At 35.1% G+C, this 21,056-nt stretch overlaps 1 protein-coding gene across 3 annotated transcripts in view; it reads left to right on the forward strand.

The window, feature by feature from the left end:
- Window positions 1–21,056, forward strand: part of BTBD10 (BTB domain containing 10) — a 74,370-nt gene that overhangs the window by 36,659 nt on the left and 16,655 nt on the right. For all 3 annotated transcript variants that reach the window (XM_036087903.2, XM_036087904.2, XM_036087902.2), the window contains 2 exons: window positions 16,063–16,256; window positions 19,012–19,297. In XM_036087903.2, coding sequence (XP_035943796.1) covers window positions 16,063–16,256; window positions 19,012–19,297 — 480 coding nt within the window. The remainder of the gene's footprint in view (window positions 1–16,062; window positions 16,257–19,011; window positions 19,298–21,056) is intronic.

The raw sequence follows: 21,056 nt of genomic DNA on the forward strand, positions 1-21,056 counted from the left end.
TGCTTTTTTAAGGACAGACTAATGGATAGGAACATCTAACACAAAATTTACAAGGATGCTCACCTCATTTTAAAGAAAAAGTAGGTCTTGGGGCACCTGGGTGGCTCAGTTGGTTAAGTGTCTGCCTTTGGCTCAGGTCATGATCCCAGGGTCCTGGGATCGAGCCCTGCGTCAGTCTCCCTGCTCAGGAGTCTGCCTCTCCCTCTTCTTCTGTGAGCTCTTTTGCTTTTGTTCTCTCTTAAATAAATAATAAAATCTTTAAAAAAGTAGGTCTTAAAACCTTGATTAAATGTTCAAAATAACTTGTAAATCGTAAATCCATATCTCCATATCTCTCTGTACACACACACACACACACACACACACACAGAGTAGTGTTTGACAAGGAATAAACAACCGATGAAGGGGAACATGCTTAGATATTATATATACCCTGTAATTTCAGCTAAATTCAACAAATATTAATAAGGTACACCAGGTTATGATGTTGGTTGCTGGAAGTGTTTAAAGATAAGTAATATAATTCCTCAAACTAGGAAAGTGCTACCATATAAGGTGGTCCCATGTGTATTCTACATAAGGGTGCCATATATAAGTGCATATGATTCACTTTGTAGATATTTTACTTTTGTGTATTTGTTACAACTAGTGTCTGTTTGATAGCAGCAGTGCTTATTAATATCAGTTACTTCTGGAAATTTTTCATGTGTAATTTCTCTCCATTTTCTCTGTTCTCTCTGAACATACATTATTTGAATGTTGACCTCATTCATTATTTTTCTAATTTTCTCATCCTTTCTCTATTTTCTTTGTCTTTCTTTTATTCCCAACTTTATCTTTCAGCCCTTCTAGTAACCGTTAAAAGCTGCTATTGTGTTTTGAATTTCTAAGAACTCTCATTCTCTTTTTTTAAAACAGTATCCCTCTCCTTGTGTTATAGAAGTAATACCTTTTCAAATCACTAGGTTTATTAATTATAGTTTTGCTTTTTTTGTCTCTACATTGTCTATTGCCTTTTTTTTTTTTAAGATTTTATTTATTTGACAGAGAGAGAGCACAAGTAGGCAGAGTGGCAGGCAGAGGCAGAGGGAGAAGCAGACTCCCCGCTGAGCGGGGAGCCTGACGTGGGACTCGATCCCAGGACCCTGGGATCATGACCTGAGCCGAAGGCAGACGCTTAACGGCTGAGCCACCCACGCGCCCTGTCTATTGCCTTTTCTATGTTTATTAAACTTCTTATTGTGAAATAGTTTTAGATTTATAAGAAATTGCAAAAATTGTGAGTTCGTGGGTACTGTCACCCAGCTTCCCTTAATAATAACATCTCACTGAAGTGTAGTACATTAGCAAACAAGGAGATTGGTCCAAGTTGATTGGTCAGTCAACTGCCTGTTGATCTCATGCTTCAAAGCATGATTTTGAAGTTAAGTGAAAAGTTGGTATAAGATAAAGCAGAAGCCTTATTAGCTTATGAAGTTCCAAGATTTAAAAATGGAAATGTTTTCTTTTGGTAGGATTTGTGTTTAAGGTTGGTTTATTTACATAACTAGAGGTGCTATGAGTGATATTTCTTATTGATGAAAATTGTGATTTTAGAGGAGTCATGATTAAGGATTCTGATTTGGGTTTCTGTAGTAACTATTGGGTAATATTGATCTGTGAGTTTTCAAGTGGTGATCAAATGGAGATGGTAGTTGTTTTTAATCTTATTGTAAAAAGGCTTTTGGTTTCATGAGAACATGAACCATGTTATAAGAGGGAATGCAAAAATCTATGTTGGTTAGTGAAGGAGAATTTAGGATTTATTAGGAGAAGAAGGGCATGACTTTTATTAAGTGTAATTGAAATGACTGACTAGAAACTTCCTGGGAGGATAGCCTTAAGCAAGCCATGTTTTAGCCAAGAGGCCAGTTCTGGTGTAGAGTTTGATAAGTTTTGATAAAGGTATGCACTCAATGAAACTTCACTGCAATCAGGAGATGAACATACCCCTCACAGTCAAAAGTTTCCTTGAAGTCCTTTTTTTTTTTTAATATTGAAGTATAATTAACATATAATGTTATGTTAGTTTCAGGTGTAAACATATTGATTCAACAATTCTATACATTACTCAGTGCTCACCAGGAAAAGTGTAGTCATCAGACAAACATTATTACTACAATATTATTGACTATATTCCTTATAATGTACTTTCCATCTCTAGGACTTATTTTATAATTAGAAGTTTGTACCTCTTAATCCCCAATATCTATTTCACTCCTCCCCCCTACAACATTCCCTCTGGCAACCACCATTTCTCGGTATTTCAGAATCTGTTTTTTGTTTGTTTTAAAGATTTTATTTATTTATTTGACAGAGAGAGACAGCGAGAGAGGGAACACAAGCAGGGGGAGTGGGAGAGGGAGAAGCAGGCTCCCTGCTGAGCAAAGAGCCTGAAGCGGGGCTCGATCCCAGGACCTGGGGATCATGACCTGAGTTGAAGGCAGACGCTTAACGACTGAGCCACGCAGGTGCCCTTGTTTTTTTTTTTTTTTTTTTTCCTTGTTCATTTGTTTTGTTTTTTAGATTCTGCATATAAGTGGAATCATATGGTATTTGTCTTTTTCTTTCTGACTTATTTCACCTAGCATTATACCCCCAGGTTCATTCATGCTGTTGCAAATGGCAAGATTTCATTCTTTCCTATAGCTATATTCAATTATAGTATGTATACTACATTTTTTTTATCCATTCATCTATCAGTGGATACGTGGGGTGCTTCCATATCTTGGCTGTTGTAAATAATGCTGCAATAAACATAAGCATGCATATATCTTTTTGAATTAGTGTTTTTGTTTTCTTTGGGTAAATATGAGTAGTGAGATTACTGGATCATATGGTCTTTGTATTTTTAATTTTTTGAGTAACTTTCACCACTGTTTTCCACAATGGTTGCACCAAATTACATTCCCATCAGCTGTGTGGGAGGGTTCCTTTTTCTCTACATTTTCACCAACACTTGTTATTTCTTTTTGATTTTAGCAATTCTGACTGGTGTAAGGTGGTATCTCATCATGGTTTTGATTTGCATTTCCCTGATGATTAGTGATTTGAGTATCTTTTCATGTGTCTGTTGACCATCTGTAGTCTTCTTTGGAAAAATGTTCAGATCTTCTGCCTATTTTTTAATCTGATTATTTAGGGCTTTTTGGTATTCAGTTGTCTTCATATATTTTGGATATTAATGCCTTATCAGATATAGCATTTGCAGATATTTTCTCCCATTCAGTAGGTTGCCTTTTGTTTTATCCATGGTTGCCTTTGCTGTACAAAAGCTTTTTATTTTGATGTAGTTTCAGTAGTTTAATTCTGCTTTTTTTCCCTTGCCTGAGGAGACATATCCATAAATCTGTTGCTAATAAGGTCAATGTCTAAGAGATATGTTTTCTTTTAGGAGTTCTAATCCATCTCACTTTAGGTCTTTAATCCATGTTGAGTTTATTTTTGTGTATCATGTAAGAAAATGGTTCAGTTTTATTCTTCTGCATGTAGCTGTCCAGTTTTCCCAGCACCATTTATTGAAGAGACTGTCTTTTCCCCCTTGTATATTCTTTGTTATAGATTAATTGACCATATAAGCATGAATTTATTTCTGGACTCTCACTTCTGTTCCATTGGTCTTTATGTCAGTACCGTATAGTTTTGATCACTATAAGGCTTTGTAGTATATCTTGAAATCTGGGATTGTGATACCTCCAGCTTTGTTACTCTTTTTCAAATTGCTTTGGCTACTCAGGGTCTTTTGTGGTTCCATACCAATTTTAGTATTATTTGTTCTGGTTCTATGAAAAATGGTGTTGGTATTTTGAAAGAGATTACATTGAATTTGTAGATTGTTTTTGATAGTATGGACATTTTAACGATATTAATTCTTCCAATCCATGAGGATGGAATATCTTTCCATTTGTTTGTGTTGCTTTCAGTTTCTCCCATCAGTGTTTTATAGTTCTCGGAGTACAGGTCTTTCACCTCCTTGGTTAAGTTTATTCCTAGGTATTTTATTCTTTTTGGTGCAATTGTAAATGGGATTGTTTTCTTCATTTCTCTTTCTGCTACTTTGTTATTAGTGTATAGAAATGGAACAGATTTCAGTATATTGATTTGTGTCCTGCAGCTTTACTGAATTCATTTTTCAGTTCTAATAGTTTCTTGGTGGCATCTTTAGGGTTTATTATATATAGTATCATGTCATCTACAAATAATGAATTATACTTCTTCTTTACCAATTTGAATGCCTTTTATATCTTTTTCTTGTCTGACTGTTGGCAGCTAGGATTTCCAGTACTGTGTTGAATGTAAGTGGTGAGAATGGATATCCTTGTTCCTGATCTTAGAGGACAGGCTCTCAGTTTTTTAATCATTGAATATGATGTTAGCTGTAGGTTTTTCACATATGGCTTTTATTATGTTGAGGTTTGTTCCCTCTAAACCTGCTTTGTTGAGAATTTGTATCCTGAATGGATGTTGTATTTTGTCAAATGCTTTTTCTGAGATGATCTTATGGTTTTTATCCTTTCTTTTTTTTAATGTAATGTATCACACTGATTGATTTGCGAATATTGAACCACCCTTCCATCCCTGGAATAAACTTTACTTGATTGTGGTGAGTTACCTTTTTAATGTTTTTGTTGAATTCAGTTTGTTAATATTTTGTTGAAGATTTTTGCATCTATGTTTATCAGAGGTCTTGGCCTGTAGTTTTCTTTTTCTGCAGTGTTTTTGCCTGGTTTTGGTCTTGTAGAATGAATTTGGCAGGTGTTTTTTTCTCTTCTGTTTTTTGGAATAGTTTGAGAAAAATAGGTATTAGCTCTTGATGTTTGGTAGAATTCACCTTGAAGCCATCTCGTCATAGACTGTTGTTCGTTGGGATTTTTTTGATTACTGATTCAATTTCATTACTAGTAATTGATCTGCTTAAGTTTTCGCTAAGCTTTTAAAAGATAGTATGTTTCTAGGAATTTATCCATTTCTCTTAGGTTGTCCAATTTGTTGGCGTACGGTTTTTCATAATATTCTTTTATAATTCTTTGTATTTCTGTGGTGTTGGTTGTTATTTTTCCTTCATTTCTGATTTTATTTCAGCCTTTCTCCTTTTTTCTTGATGATTCTGGCTAAGAGCTTATTATCAGTGTTTATCTTTTTAAGGATCAGCTCCTGGTTTCATTGATCTTCCCTATTGTTTTTTAATCCTCTATTTATTTCTGTTCTAATCTTTATTATTTCCTTCCTTCTGCTAGCTTGGGACTTTGGTGGTTCTTTTCCTAGCTCTTCAGGTGTAAGGTTTAGTTGTTTATTTGAGATTTTTCTTGTTTCTTGAAGTAGGCCTGTGTTGCTATAAACTTCTCCCTTAGAACTGCTTTTCCTGTACCCCAAAAATTGTGGGCCCCACTGTGTTTTCATTTTCATTTGTCTCCATGTATTTTTTTTATTTCTTCTTTGTTTTCTTGGTTGACCCATTCATCTTTTAGTAGTATGTTGTTTAGCCTCCATGTATTTGTGTTCCTTCCAGATTCATTCTTGTGATTGATTTCTAGTTTTATACCATTGTGGTTGGAAAAGATGCTTGATATGATTTCAGTCTTCTTAAATTTATTGTGACTTGTTTTGTGGACTAACATGATCTGTCTTACAGAATGTTCCATGTGTACTTGAAAAGAATGTGTATGTTGCTGTTTTTGAATGGAATGTTCTGTATATATCTGTTATGTCCATCTGGTCTAATATGTCATTCAGTCACTGTTTCCTTATTGATTTTCTGTCTGGATGATCTATTATTGATGTAAGTGGGGTGTTAAAGTTCCCTACTATTATTGTATTACTTTCAGTTTCTCCCTCTATATCTGTTAATAATTGCTTTATGCATTTAGGTGATACTATGTTGGGTGCATAGGTATTTACAATTGTTATACCCTCCTGTTGTATTGATCTCTTTATTATTTTGTAGTGCCCTTCTTTTTCTCTTGCTACAGTCTGTTTATTTTTTACTTTATTTTATTATTATTTTTTTGCTACAGTCTGTTTTAAAGTCTCTTTTGTTTGGTATAAGTATTGCCACCCTGGCTTTTTTTTTTTCCTACTTCCATTTGCACGGTATATGTTTTTCCAGCCCTTCACTTTTGATCTGTACATGTGTTTAGGTTTGAAGTGAGTCTCTTGTAGGCAGCATATAATGGGTCTTGTTTTTTTATCTATTCAGTCATTGGATTGGAACTGTTAGTCCATTTATATTTAATAATTATTGATAGGTATGTACTTATTGCCATTTTGTTCATTGTTTTCTGGTTGTTTTTGTAGTTCTTCTCTGTTCCTTTCTTCTTCTCTTGTTCTCTTCCTTCATGATTTGGTGGTTTTCTTTAGTGTTATGCTTAGATTCCTTTCTCTTTATTTTTTGTGCATCTATTATAGTTTTTTGGCTTATGGTTACCATTAGGTTCATATTATAACATGTGTATAGCAGTTTATATTAAGTTGATGGTCACTTAAGTTTGAACACATTCTAAAAGCACTAAATTTTTATTCCTCTCTCCACATTTTAGGTATGTGATGTCATATTTACATCTTTTTATTTTGTGTATCCCTTGACTGATATTTGTGGATATAATTGATTTTACTACTTCTGTGTTTCAACCTCCATACTGCTTTTATAAGTGATTAATCCACCACCTTAGTTGTATGTTTGCTTTTACCTATGAAATTTTTCTCCTTTCATAATTTTCTTCTAGTTGTGGCCTTTTCAAAGAATTCTCCTTGGAGTCCTTTGTAACTCTTTCCTTCTGCCTCTCTCAACCTCCATATTCCATGCCCATACAAGCACCAGTATATTTTCTGACACTGTACATTAGTTTTTGTGTTTCCTAGAACTTGATATTACTGTGTTCTTTTTTGGGTGGTATAGGGATCTAGCTTCTTTCGCTCAGCATAATTTTGAACTTGATCTATGTTGTAATTTGTATTAATAGTTCGTTTCTCTTTTTTTGTTGAGTAGTATTCCACTGTATGTATACACCACAAATTGTTTATCACATTACCTGTTCATAGACATTTAGGTTGTTTCTAGTTTGGAGCTGTTACAAATAAAGCAACCAACAATGTTTGTATGCTTTTATAGACATATGCTTTTATTTCTTTTGGGTAAATAGATAACATGGAATGGCTGGATCATATGGGTAGTATATATTTAACTTCCTAAGAAACTTTCAAACTGTTTTCCAAAACAGTTTTTAAAGTGGTGGTACTATTTTACATTACAATCAGGAGTATGTGACAGTTTCATTTCATACACATATTCATCAATACTTGATACGACCATTCTTTTTATTTAGCCATTCAGATAGATGTGAAATGGTGTTACATTGTGGTTTTTTTTTTTTTTTTTAAAGATTTTATTTATTTATTTGAGAGAGAGAATGAGAGACAGAGAGCATGAGAGGGAGGAGGGTCAGAGGGAGAAGCAGACTCCCTGCCGAGCAGGGAGCCCGATGCGGGACTCGATCCCGGGACTCCAGGATCATGACCTGAGCCGAAGGCAGTCGCTTAACCAACTGAGCCACCCAGGCGCCCGATATACAGTATATAATACATATAACATGAAATGTGTATTAACTGTTTATAGGTAAGGCTTCTGGTGAACAGGTTATTATAGTTAAGTTTTGGGGGAGTCAAAAGTTATGTGCAGATTTTTGACTGTGCAGGGATTGGTTCCTCAACTCCTGCGTTGTTCAAGAATCAACTGTATGAAAATACAGTTGACTTTGAATATTGATTAATCTTGTATTCTGTAACCTTGTTAAAGTCATGAGTTTTTTTTTTTTTTTTTTTAAAGATTTTGTTTATTTATTTGACAGAGAGAGCGAGAGAGCACAAGCAGGGAGAACAGTAGAGGGAGAGGGAGAAGTAGGCTCCCCGCCAAGCAGGGAGCCCGATGTGGGGCTCGATCCCAGGACCCTGAGATCATGACCTGAGCCGAAGGCAGACACTTAACCATCTGAGCCACCCAGGCGCCCCTAAAGTCATGAGTTCTAGTACCTTTTTGTGCTGGAGTCTACAATTAGTGATTGTATTGCCTTCAGATAAGGATGGTTTTACTTCTTTTCAAATCTGGATGCCTTCTAGATCTTTTTCTTGACATACTGTTCTGGCTAGAATCTTTAGTACATTGGTGAGTAAAAGTGGTGAGTGGACATCCTTGTACTGTTCTTGATCTTAGGTGGAGAGTGTTTGGTCTTTAACCACTAAGTATGATGCTGGCTGTAGGTTTTCCATAGGTATCTTTTATCCAGTTAGTGAAATTCCATTGTATTCCTACTGTGCTAAGGTTTTTTTTTTTAAATCAGGAATGGATTTTGTATTTTGCCAAATGTATTTCGTATGTATATTGAGATAGGTTTTTTTTCATTTATTTGTTAATATGGTGAATTATATTGATTAAAAGTTTTTTTATTGAAGTATAATTGACATGTGGTAATTGATTTTTGAATATTCAACCAATCTCGCATTTTTAGGATAAATATCATTAGATCATGATGTATTGACATTTTTATCTACTGCTCTATTTGATTAAAATTTTGTTTAAAATACGCATATTCTGAGGGATGTCTGTTTGTATTTATCTTATATTGGTTTTGGTACTTGGGTAATGCTGGCCTCATAGAATGAGTTAGGAAATATGTTGTCTTCAATTTTCTGAAGGAGTTTATGTAGAATTGATATTATATCCCTCTTAAGTGCTTGGTAGAGTTCATCAGTGAAGCTGTCCGGGCCTGGAGTTTTCTTAGAGGGAAAGTTCTTAACTACAAATTCAATTTCTTTAATAGAAATAGAGCTATTCAGGGGCACCTGGGTGGCTTAGTTGGTTAAGCATCTGACTTCAGCTCAGGTCATGATCTCACGGTCCTGAGATGGAACCCCAGGTCGGACTCCGAGCTCAGCAGGGAGTCTGCTTGTCCCTTTCCCTCTCCCTCTGCTCCTCCCCCTGCATGTGTTCTCTTTCTCTCAAATAAATAAAATCTTAAAAAAATAAAACTATTAACCTTATCTGTTTCTTCTTGAGTGCGTTTTGGTAGCTTGGAATTTGTCCAATTTTTCTAAGTTGATGAACTTATTTGCATGAGGTTGTTAATAATACTCTTCTATTACTCTTTTAATTGTAGTGATGTCAGTTTTCTCATTTCTAATATTGGAATTTGTATCTTCTCAATTTTTTTTCCCCAGTCTGGCTAGAGGTTTATAAATATAATTGGTTTTTTCAAAGAAACTAGGTTTTGTTTTCATTGATTTTTTCCCCTATTTTTTTCTGTTTTCTATTATTTATTTTTATTTTTATTATTTTTTTAAAGATTTTATTTATTTATTTGACAGAGAGAGAGACAGCAAGAGAGGGAACACACAAGCAGGGGAAGTGGGAGAAGGAGAAGCAGGTTTCTCGCAGAGCAGGGAGCCTGATGTGGGGCTCAGTCCCAGGATCCCGGGATCATGACCTGAGCTGAAGGCAGACGCTTAACGACTGAGCCACCCAGGCACCCCTGTTTTCTATTATTTTGATTTCCACTCTGATCTTTGTTACTAATTTTTCCACTTTGGGTTTAATTTAGTCTTTGCTTAGTTTCTTAAGGTGGAAACTGAAGTTATTCTTTAGAACTTTCTTTTTTTCTAACATAGGCATTTAATGCTATAATTTGCTCCCTAACTACTGCTATAATGTCATGCCATTCTACACATTTTGATTATGTTGGGTTTTTTTACTTGAAAATTTTCCATTTTCCCTTTTGCTTTTTTCTTTGCTCCATGAGTTATTTAAAAGGTGTTATTTAGGGCGCCTGGGTGGCTCAGTGGGTTAAGTGACTGCCTTCGGCTTAGGTCATGATCCTGGAGTCCCAGGATCAAGTCCCACATCAGGCTCCCTGCTCGGCGGGGAGTCTGCTCCCTCTGACCCTCCCCCCTCTCATGCTCTCTCTCTCTCTCAAATAAATAAAATCTTTAAAAAAAAATAAAAGGTGTTATTTAATTTCCAAATATTTGGGAAATTTCCATATATCTTTTTGTTACTGAATCTTATCTAATTCCATTGTAATCAGAGGACAAATTTTATATGTTTGAATTCTTTTGAATTTATGGAGACTTTTTTTTTTTTTTTTTAAGATTTTATTTATTTATTTGAGAGAGAAGAGAATGAAAGAGAGAGCACATGAGAGGGGGGAGGGTCAGGGAGAAGCATACTCCCTGCCGAGCAGGGAGCCTGATGCGGGACTCGATCCAGGGACTCCAGGATCATGACCTGAGCCGAAGGCAGTCGCTTAACCAACTGAGCCACCCAGGCGCCCGAGACTTTTTTCTTTTTTTAAAGATTTTATTTATTCATTTGAGACACAGAGATAGAGAAAGAGAGCATGAGCAGGGGGAGAGGCAGAGGGAGAGGGAGAAGCAGGCTCCCTGCTGAGCCAAGAGCCTGATGTGGGACTCGATCCCAGGACCCTGGGATCATGACCTGAGCTGAAGGCAGATGCTTAACTATCTGAGCCACCCAGGCGTCCCTGGAGACTTGTTTTGTTGCTAAGAATATCATCTGTCTTGGTAAATGTTTTGTGTGGATGTGAAACAAATGAGTTTTTTGCTCTTACTGGGTTAAATGTTCTATAAATGTCAGTTAGGTCAAGGCAGTTGACAGTGTTCAAATTTTATTCATCTTTCCTGATTTTCTGTCTATTTGCTCTATTAAGTATTACAAGGAGGTATTAAAATCTCTGAGTATAGTTATGGAGTTCTTGTAATTTTATCAGTTTTTGCTTCATGTTTCTTGAAGCTCTGTTATGAAGCAGAAGAACTTTTGGGACCTGCTTTTAATGAATATATCCCTTTTTTCCTTGTGAAATGCCTTGGTAATATTCTTTGCTCTATGGTCTACTTTGTCTAATATTAATATTGCTACTTTTGCTTTCCCTTGACTAGTGTTAGGATAGTTGATCCTTCATTATCCTTTTATATTGAATCTCTTTGTACCTTTACGTCTGAAGTGTGTTTCACTAGGCAGTGGTATATAGTTAGGTCTGACTTTTATCTCTAGTCTGATAATCTCTACCTTTTATGGGTCAGGCCACTTATATTTAATGTGATTATAGATAATGGTTAAGGTTAAGTCTATCATCTTGCTGTTTATTTTGTTTGTCCCATATGTTATTTTCTCATCCTCTCCCTTTTTCATTTGCCCTCTTGGATTAATTGTATCTTTTTAAAAAATGATTTCATTTTCTCTTCTTTGTTGGCTTATTTAATTGTTGGCTTTGTTTCCTTTAGTGGTTGTTTTAGGGCTTGTAATACACATCTTTAATTTATCAATCTACCTTCAAGTGATATTACTTGACACAAGAAATGGTTTAAGAGCCACAATAGTGTACTTTTATGTCTCTCGTCCCAAACTATGCTATTGTAGTTATATGTATATGTTATAAGCCCCATACTGTATTGTTATAATTATTGTTTAAATCTTTTAAGGGGATTTAAACAATAAAAAAAAACAAACATGTATCTTCCCATGTAGTTACTATTTCCAGTGTTCTTCATCCCTTTGTGTAGATTCATATTTTCATCTGGCATTACTTTTTCTTCTGACTAAAGGGCTTCCTATAACTCCTCTTATAATGCCAGTCTGCTCATGATGAATTCATTCATCCATCTTTTTGTATGTGTGTCTGAAAATGCATTTCCCTCTTTCTTTTTGGAGGGTTTCTACTAGATAAAACAAACATAGGTTCACAGGGTTTTTTGTTTTGTGTTTTATTTTTTCTTAAAATGTGGGATTTGTTGTGTTACATGTAGTTTACATTTCAAGACATGATTTAAATATTTTTTTCTTTTTTCTACCTTTCTTCCTTTATGGACTCCATTATACTTATATTAGGGCATTTGAAATTGACCTGCAGCTCACTCATGCTCCATTTATTTTATTTTTTATAAGGAATACTATATTTATTTTGGATATTTCCTCTGGCTGTGTCTTCAAATTCACAAATCTTTTTTTTTTTTTTTTAAGATTTTATTTATTTATTTGACAGAGAAAGAGAGAGAGCGAGAGCAGGAACACAAGCAGGGGGAGTGGGAGAGGGAGAAGCAGGCTTCCCGCCGAGGAGGGAGCCTGATGTGAGACTCTATCCCAGGACCCTGGCATCATGACCTCAGCCAAAGGCAGATGCTTAACGACTGAACTACCCAGGCGCCCTCACAAATCTTTTCTTCTATAATGTGTAATCTTCCATTAATTCCATTCAGTCTATTTTTCATCTCAGATACCATTTTTATCTCTGAAAGTTTGATCTGCATCTTTATTTTCTATATTTCTACATAACCTTTTGGAGGAATATGATTATAATGACTGTTTTAATGTCTTTGTTTCCAATCCTGAGACATGTCAGTTCCACGTTAATTTTGATTGAGTTTTTTCTCTTACAGGTTATGTTTTCCTACTTATTTGCCTGCTTGGTAATCTTTTATTGGATGCCATACATTGTGAGTTTTGCCTTGTTTGGATGCTGGATATTTTTGTTTTTCTATAAATATTCTTGAGCTTTGTTTTAGGATTCAGTTTAGTTACTTGGAAACAGTTTGATTCTTTTCAGGTCTTGCTGTTAAGATTTGTTAGATGTGACTAGCACGGTGCCCAGTCTAGGTTTAATTCCCATTTCAGAACCAAGACCCTTTAGATTCTTTCTCCAATGCCCTATGAATTATGAGGTTTTCCAGCCTGCCCGGGAGAAGTAGGTCCTATATGAGTCCTGGTCACTGCATCTTCTAGTCCTTTGAGTTGGTTCTTTCCCCAGCCTTATGTAGTTTCCTCAGATGTATTTGCTGATTAGTACTCAGGTCAGTATTCCAAGAAGACTCTGCAGATCTCTGAAGTTTTCTCTGTGCTGCTCTCCCTTCTCTGGTACTCTTCCCTGAGAACTCTAGGCACCTACTATTCCCAAGCTCTCCAGCTCTGTATGCTTACCTGAATCTACCAGGTTCTACCTGGGTTTCACCTCTCTGTTTACTCTGGAAACTCTATTAAGATAGTAATTTGAGGGGGAAAAACCGTAATTTGGAGCAGTTGTTGGGCTTATCTCATTTGTTTTTCATCTTTCAGGGATCACTTTCTTTGCTGACGTACTGTCTTGCAAACCATTGTTTTACATATTTTGTCCATTTTGGGTTTTTTGTTTTTGTTTTTTTTTCAGTTAGGAAAGTCAATTCAGTCCTTGTTATTCTGTCTTGACTAGAAGTAGATATTGGGGCTGATGTAATCTTCATCTCCTTACCTGTCCTCAGTTCATGGATCGCTCTCTCTCTTTTAAATGCAACATGAGGGGCGCCTGGGTGGCTCAGTCGTTAAGCTGCGCTTTGGCTCAGGTCATGATCCCAGGGTCCTGGGATCGAGCCCTGCATTGGGCTCCCAGCTCAGCTGAAAGCCTGCTTTTCCCTCTCCCACTCCCCTGCTTGTGTTTCTTCTCTCGGGTTGTCTCTCTCTGTCAAATAAATAAAATCTTAAAAAAAAAATAAATGCAACTCATGCAGACTTATCCCCTCTGAACTTGCTTGTCCTCATTTTCTTTTACACATATTAATTATTTTTGCCCTTAGAGTGCTTTTCTGATCTAAAATTATTTAATTAAATAGAGTAGGACATAATTAGTCTTCCATGACATCTGATTTTGAAGGTCTGATTCAGAGTACATTCCATTTGGGAATGAAAAGAAAGAATGGAAGTATGACACCTTTTGCATTTATTTAAAATCTAAACAGTTTAGAGATGAAGCCATTATTTTAGCAGAATGAATGCTTAGTAGCATTTAATGTTTCAGTTATAGAAGTGTCTGGTAGAAACGCTTTTTTAATTAGTCAGTCTCCTTGGCCCTTACTCAAACTGAACATTTGCCTGCATTTGCCTTAGTTGTAGTTGTGTTTATACCTTGTCCATTAGATTAACAGTTAGATTCCTACTTAAGCACATTTAAAACTTAACAGCTAGAATAATTTGAGGAGTTATTTTTTTTTAATATATAGGCCTTTTTCTGTTTGTGTAGATTGTTTTCTTTTCCCTACTTTAAGACACAAACCAGAAATTCCATTGTTTCTACTCTGAGGTTTTTAACATAAATGCAATAGGATCTTTTCTATAAGAAGGAAAAAATTTTGTTCCAAGGATGCAATCCTCTTCTGATCTTTTTTACTAGAAAGAAGGTGGGAGTAGAACTTTTTTTTTTTCTCTGTAGGTTTATGAAAGACAATTGATAAAGGTTAACAGGTTGCCTTTATTTCCCTAGAAGTAACTCTTAGGGTAAATACAAAGTTAGCCTTATCTTTTATCTTTGTAGTCTGTTATAATTTTCATAATGAAAGAAAGATTTAAGATTTGAGATTGAGATTTAAGATTTAAGACTGATTTTCATAATGAAAGAAAACACTAAAATAACAAAGAATTGTAGATAATAAGCCAACAGAGGAGATGTCCCAGAAGCACTATGGGATTTAAAATTGAATCAAGATTTAAACTTTAACTAGTGTGGTTTCAGTGATGGAGTGCAGACTAATATTATGGAGGGGCACTGGAATGAATCAAAAGGCTTGGGTTACAGTATTGTTAGCATATCCACTAAATACTGTGTGACTCTGAGCAGTCTTGTAATTGAACTTTAATATCTTCATCTGTCATAACTAAATAAACTAGTATTTAATGGGTGATTCTGTTGTGCTAGGTACATTGTTGGTTAGCGTACTTATATTTCTTTGTTTAATCCTCATATTAACCTTACAAAGTAAATAGAACTATATTTTACAGATGAGGAACTGAGGTTCCAAAATATTAAGTAATACTCAACATGTTGAGCAACTAAGTATTAAAGTACAATTTGTATTGTACTTCTGTATTTCTCTAAAGCCGTGAACTTTCTTCTGTTTCTACTTATAAAAAACACTAATATTTTTAAGCCATGCACCATGGTATATGATAAGATGGTAAATTTCCAGACGTATTAGGTCTGGCTCTCTCATTTTTGTTCCTGTCAGTTTTCCTACCTGCAATGTATTTTGATTATTAAAATCTTATTTGGTTGCCAGCACCTGGTTCACCAGTGATAAACTCAAGTCTACAGTGATGTCTTCTTCCTCTGAGATATTAAAGCATTTATTATCTCTCACTTATTAGTTATATATTTGAAATATATTTAGCAGTTTTATATTTGAAATTTGGGATAACTCTTGAATTGTTTAAATTTCTACATGTTTATGTATTACTGATACACATCTATTACTGATACTGATACACATAAGTTCCTTGAGGGAGCTTCTCTACAGCATTGTACACATAGTACATATAACTTTATAAATAATTGCGTGACTTAATTCTATCAACTAGATTAGTTAATCATCATTCTCAGTTATTTACTTCTCACAAGCAAATTTACATAAGATGTTTTAAAATTTTAAATTCTGTAACTTTACACAGCACAGTTAAGCTTTTTAAAAAAGAGAAATGCTTTCAAAAAAATTTTTTTTTTTTTCAAAAATTTTGAAAGGAGTTCAATCAAAATCAAGATGAGTTGATTAAAGTAAGCATGTAGACTTATTTTATTTGGCAAGGAGACCAGTTACTTTGCCCCATAGCTCATTTTTTAAGAGTTCTGGAAGCTGGTGTTCTCTCCGCCCCACCTACCCCCCATCAAAGAGAGCAAAATATTTGAGCAATATTTAGGAGATCTGGGTGGTCTCTAGTACTACTACTATTACTACTAACTCAGAAGTTAATTAACATTTCTGGGCTTTAGTTTTCTCATTCTTAAAAAAAACTGAGTTGGATTATGTGATCTTTAAAGATACTGTGTTCCAACATGTATAAAACCTGTAAGTTTAAGGTAATTACATTTCAGAATTGTAAGGTAGCATTTGATTCTTAAACTTCAAAATAGTAGTAGTTTTATGTTAATTGCTTTTTTCTTTAAAAGCATTTGTGATCTCATGTTCCACTATTACGGTTAATTTTCTTTTCTGACTTACCAGTACTCCCTCACGTGTTGCTAAAGGAGTTGACCACACCAAAATGAGTCTACATGGTGCTAGCGGGGGACATGAACGATCAAGAGATAGACGAAGATCAAGTGACAGATCACGAGATTCATCTCATGAAAGAACAGAATCTCAACTCACTCCTTGTATTAGAAATGTTACTTCTCCAACACGACAGCACCATGTTGGTATGTAAAATCAACTAATCTTCCTGACGGTTTTTAAAAGCGTGCAGTTACCTTTTTAAAACAGTAATGACAGTGAATTGTGCCTAGTACTTCAGAGTAAAATGAACTTTAGTTCTATTCAGTTGCTTCTATTTTAGCTTAGCTTCATTCTTGCTATAAAAAATCAACTTATTAAATGAAACTTAAAAGAATTTTTTTTGACTCTAGGACAGTTTCATAAAAGAAGTAATTTGAAAAGCCTTTAGAACTGTGATATGAGATTTTTAAATCTTCTTTTATTTTTTAATTTTTAAAAATACTTGAGAGAGCGAGAGCGCATGCACGAGTGGCAAGTGGAGTGGCAAGTGTCAGGGGCCGGGGGGGAGGGAGAGGCAGAGGGATAGGGAGAAGCAGGCTCCCCGATGAGCAGAGGCCCAATGCAGGGCTCGATCCTAGGAGCCAGGGATCATGACCTGAGCCGAAGGCAGACACTTAAACGACTGAGCCACCCAGGTGCCCCTAAATCTTTCAAATTGATTTTTATCTTATGTGATACATAAGCAGTGGTTTATTTTTTAAAATTTGTAGTAAACTATTGATAGGAATTCTTGGTTAATCATGGTAGAAAAGGAAGTGAAAGCTAGAATAACCATGTAGTAATTTATTTTGAGTTTTGACAATATTTTAAATTTAATTTAAAAAATAGTAGATGAAAAGGAAGGTGTGAAGTGTTTCGTTTTCTTGGCAAGTAGGTTAGGTCTTTTTCTTACTTCCTACTCATTTGTATAAATGAACATTATTATATTTCAGATAAATGAATTGTGTGACTAAGAGGTACATTAGCAACGTGAGCTTGCCGATTTTCATTTTCCCTTGGAGAAGGCGCAAATTTAATACCTTGATTTACCATTTGACGTTGTTTTTGATTGTTATAAATCAAAATCATTTATCTTAGGGCTTAATTATACAGAGAGGTTGTCAGTATCTAAGTAGATCCTCAAAGTCAAACTAGTACTGATAAGCCAGAAATCCATGCAAGTATAAATAGGAGTTGACAGTTTGTTAATATGCTAAGTTCAGTCCCTGGGAAGAGAATAGGAAGGTACAATAAATGATTTTATTAATTCAGCAAATTTTGCTTTTGGGATGCTACCAGCATTCTGGAAACAGGCAATAAAATGGAGGTGTCAGAATATCTCTGGAGATATAGCAAACCTAATTATATAATCAGTAAAGCTGTACAGAGTGTTCTGAGTAGCCTGAGTCATGAAGGAATTTGGCAGAAGCTGATGAATCTGATGAGATGGAGGTACATTTTTAGGTCACCTTTAAAGTGTAGTTATCTAGCCTCTAAAGGGAACTTATCACAGAATCTTAGTTTTAATTTTCCCTTTATAGAATATTAGAACAGCCAAAGAAAATCTTTTTTTTTTTTTTAAGATTTTATTTATTTATTTGACAGAGACACAGCGAGAGAGGGAACACAAGCAGGGGGAGTGGGAGAGGGAGAAGCAGGCTTCCCGCGGAGCAGGGAGCCCGATGCGGGGCTCGATCCCAGGACCCTGGGATCATGACCTGAGCCGAAGGCAGATGCTTAGCGACAGAGCCACCCAGGCACCCCAAAGAAAATCTTCTGAATTTTAACAGTATTTCCTACCTAATTAAAATTATGGATAGTAGGGCGCCTGGGTGGCTCAGTTGGTTAAGCGACTGCCTTCGGCTCAGGTCATGATCCTGGAGTCCCGGGATCGAGTCCCGCATCGGGCTCCCTGCTCGGCGGGGAGTCTGCTTCTCCCTCTGACCCTCCCCCCTCTCATGTGCTCTCTCTCTCTCAAATAAATAAATAAAATCTTTAAAAAAAAATAAAATAAAATAAAATTATGGATAGTAATTATATGATCCTCTAGAATTTGTGGCAGTGCTTTTATTCCAACAAAAGTGAGATTGAAAAAAAAACCCAATGTATCATCAGCTGTTGAACGTAAACATTAAAAGTCATTTGAAAGAATAAATACTCTTTTGTGTCCTTAGTGACCTTTTTTCCTTCCTTTGGGACCTTGCTTTTGTAAGATAAATTACTAGTTTGGGGATGGCCTAATTAACATAGTGAGAGTCCAGAGTTTGTACTTTGTGTTCTCAGAGTACTACTAATACTTTCAGTATTTAGGACAGTTAAAGTTGGTATTTTTATTAATCTTTTACTTACTTTAAGTGCTTATTTAACTTGTAAGACTATTCTGTTCCTTGGGGTTCATATATTTTTAAATAGCGTAATAGCATAAAATTTACCTTAATTTTGATCTTAGTCTGGGTGAGCATTAGTCAGCTATACATCTTTTTAAAAATCTAGAAAAATTAATTTAGAAAACATTTTGATGTTTTAGGTTTTATTCCTGGGAAATAATATTTATGGTGTTCTGTGAAAATGTTACTTGAAATCAAAAAGCAGAAATCCTTTGTTTGATTTTGATTTGATTTGATTTTTTTTTTTTTAAAGAGAGAGCATGTGCATGCGCATTCACAAGTGGGGTGGTGGGGGGAAGGGCAGAGGGAGAGGGAGAGGCAGCCTCTGCTGAGCAGAGAGCCCAACGTGGGGCTTGATCCCAAGACCCTGAGATCATGACCTGAGCCGAAGGCAGACACCAACTGAGCTGCCCAGGCACCCAGAAATGCTGTGATTTAAAACAACTTTTCTACATCAGAATTTTTAAAAGATATATGTGGATCTTGAATTTTTTAAAGGACGATTTGCATAATTTTAACATCTTTATTTCAGAACGAGAAAAAGATCACAGTTCCTCTCGTCCAAGCAGTCCTCGTCCTCAAAAGCCATCTCCAAATGGTTCCAGTAGCAGTGCTGGGAACAGCAGCAGAAACAGTAGTCAGTCAAGTTCAGATGGTAGCTGCAAGACATCTGGGGAGATGGTGTTTGTATATGAAAATGCAAAAGAAGGAGCTCGGAATGTAAGAACGTCGGAACGAGTAACACTAATAGTGGATAACACTAGATTTGTTGTAGACCCATCCATTTTTACTGCACAGCCAAATACAATGTTGGGCAGGTTTGTATTATTGCAGTTCTTTGTATTACTATAAAGCACTTTCACATTATTTTACTTAAGCTTTACAGTAAATTCTCTGTTGGAATGTAGTATTCCTGTTTTACAGATGAACTGAGCTTTGGAGGTTAAATGTAACTTGCTCAAGTTAATACAGCCAGAAAATGGTAGAGCCAGATCTTGAACTTGGTTTTATTTCTAACAATCTTTGCTGTATTAGCAGGAAAAACAAACATACTAGTTAATGAAGACAGGGTCCTACACGATCTCCACAGGTTGAAACCTTAATTGTATCTAACAAGGTGAATTTAACAGTTATATGCTTTTTTCACTTGGGGATCCCAAATTCAACCCCCAAATACAGCAGGTATCAACATTGTTTAAAGAAAAAAAAAACAGTTTGGTTAGCTGAAAAGTCAGCATGAATTGTCAGTTTGATATAGATACTTAAAAAAAGGAATGTTATTAACAAGTAGTTAGTAGAATGAAGGAGAGATACTTGTAGTCGTCTTATCTGTGCTGGTCTAGAGTAAAGGTTAATGTAAAGTTTATAGTTGTGGGAACTGCAGTCTTAAGAATGATACAGGCCTTATAGACTTGATTTTTCAGTGTGTCCAAAACTAGGATCAAATACCTTTTAATTGTAAAATTAGTATCTTTTCCTGTTCACTCTAATATAAAATGGAGGAGCATAGAAATGAAATAGAAGTTTATATGATGTAAAAAACTTACGGTTTTTTCCTAGGTTGCATATGAGTAACTATTTAGGATGCCTTTGTGTGTGTACATGTGATTTCTCTGCATACAGAATAAAAGCTAACATATGACATTACACATTTTGAATAGTTAAATATTCCTTTTAACATTGCAGTTAGACTTTACACCTCTGAGGCAAAAAAACCAAGTATGGCTTTTGTGTATTTTTAGAAGCACAGAGGAAGATTACTGATGGAAGGTGTCAGGAGGATGACTTGACACTATGAATACTTTTAATTTTTACGTAAATTTTAAAGAAACACACTTAAAAAGTAGATATTTGAAATTTTGCTTCATTTGTTAGGCTACCTTTTCTTTAAAAAAAAAAAAAAAAAAGCCCAAAATATTTGTGTGTGTGTATCCATATTGATCTGAAAAGCAGAGTATTCTCCTTTTGTAAAAAAAATTTCAAGTATTTGAGAAAATTGCATGACATTTGATTCCTGAAAGACAGTTCTTGCCTTTTTTTTTTTTTAATCCGAAGTCATCTTTTAATGCCAGTTTAGTAAAGCATATCTTTGGGGATGAAAATTAATATTCATGGGAACTGTAAAAAGCAGTTGGCATTCTTTTGGAAACTTTGAAATAAAAAAGCTTTGTTCTTTATAGATTTCTGTGTTCTAACAAAAGAAGAAACTATTTAAATTGGAAAATTGTTGAGTAGAATACTTAAGAATGATGGTATCATTTAATTCGGAGGTTCAACTTCCTTTAATAACAGTTTTTAAATTTTCTTGGGAGTAATGCATTAAACTTTTGATTTTGAAGAACATACTCTGCAAGTTTCCTCTTTTCAAAATACTTACTATTAAAGGGCCAAGAACATTACTGGAAAAAATAGAAATCTGTATTTTCTTATGTAGAAATTAATATTAAGAGCTTTTTACTCATTTGTTTAAACTTCTGATTTACCGCTTAACTTCCTCATTCCTCTTTACCCGAGCATTTGATTGCTAATTTTTCAGTTCTAGGATGCAAGTGTAAGAATTTTGAGTGTATTTCTTAT

Source organism: Halichoerus grypus, chromosome 11 (genome assembly GCF_964656455.1).
Source record: "Halichoerus grypus chromosome 11, mHalGry1.hap1.1, whole genome shotgun sequence".
NCBI lineage: Eukaryota > Metazoa > Chordata > Mammalia > Carnivora > Phocidae > Halichoerus > Halichoerus grypus.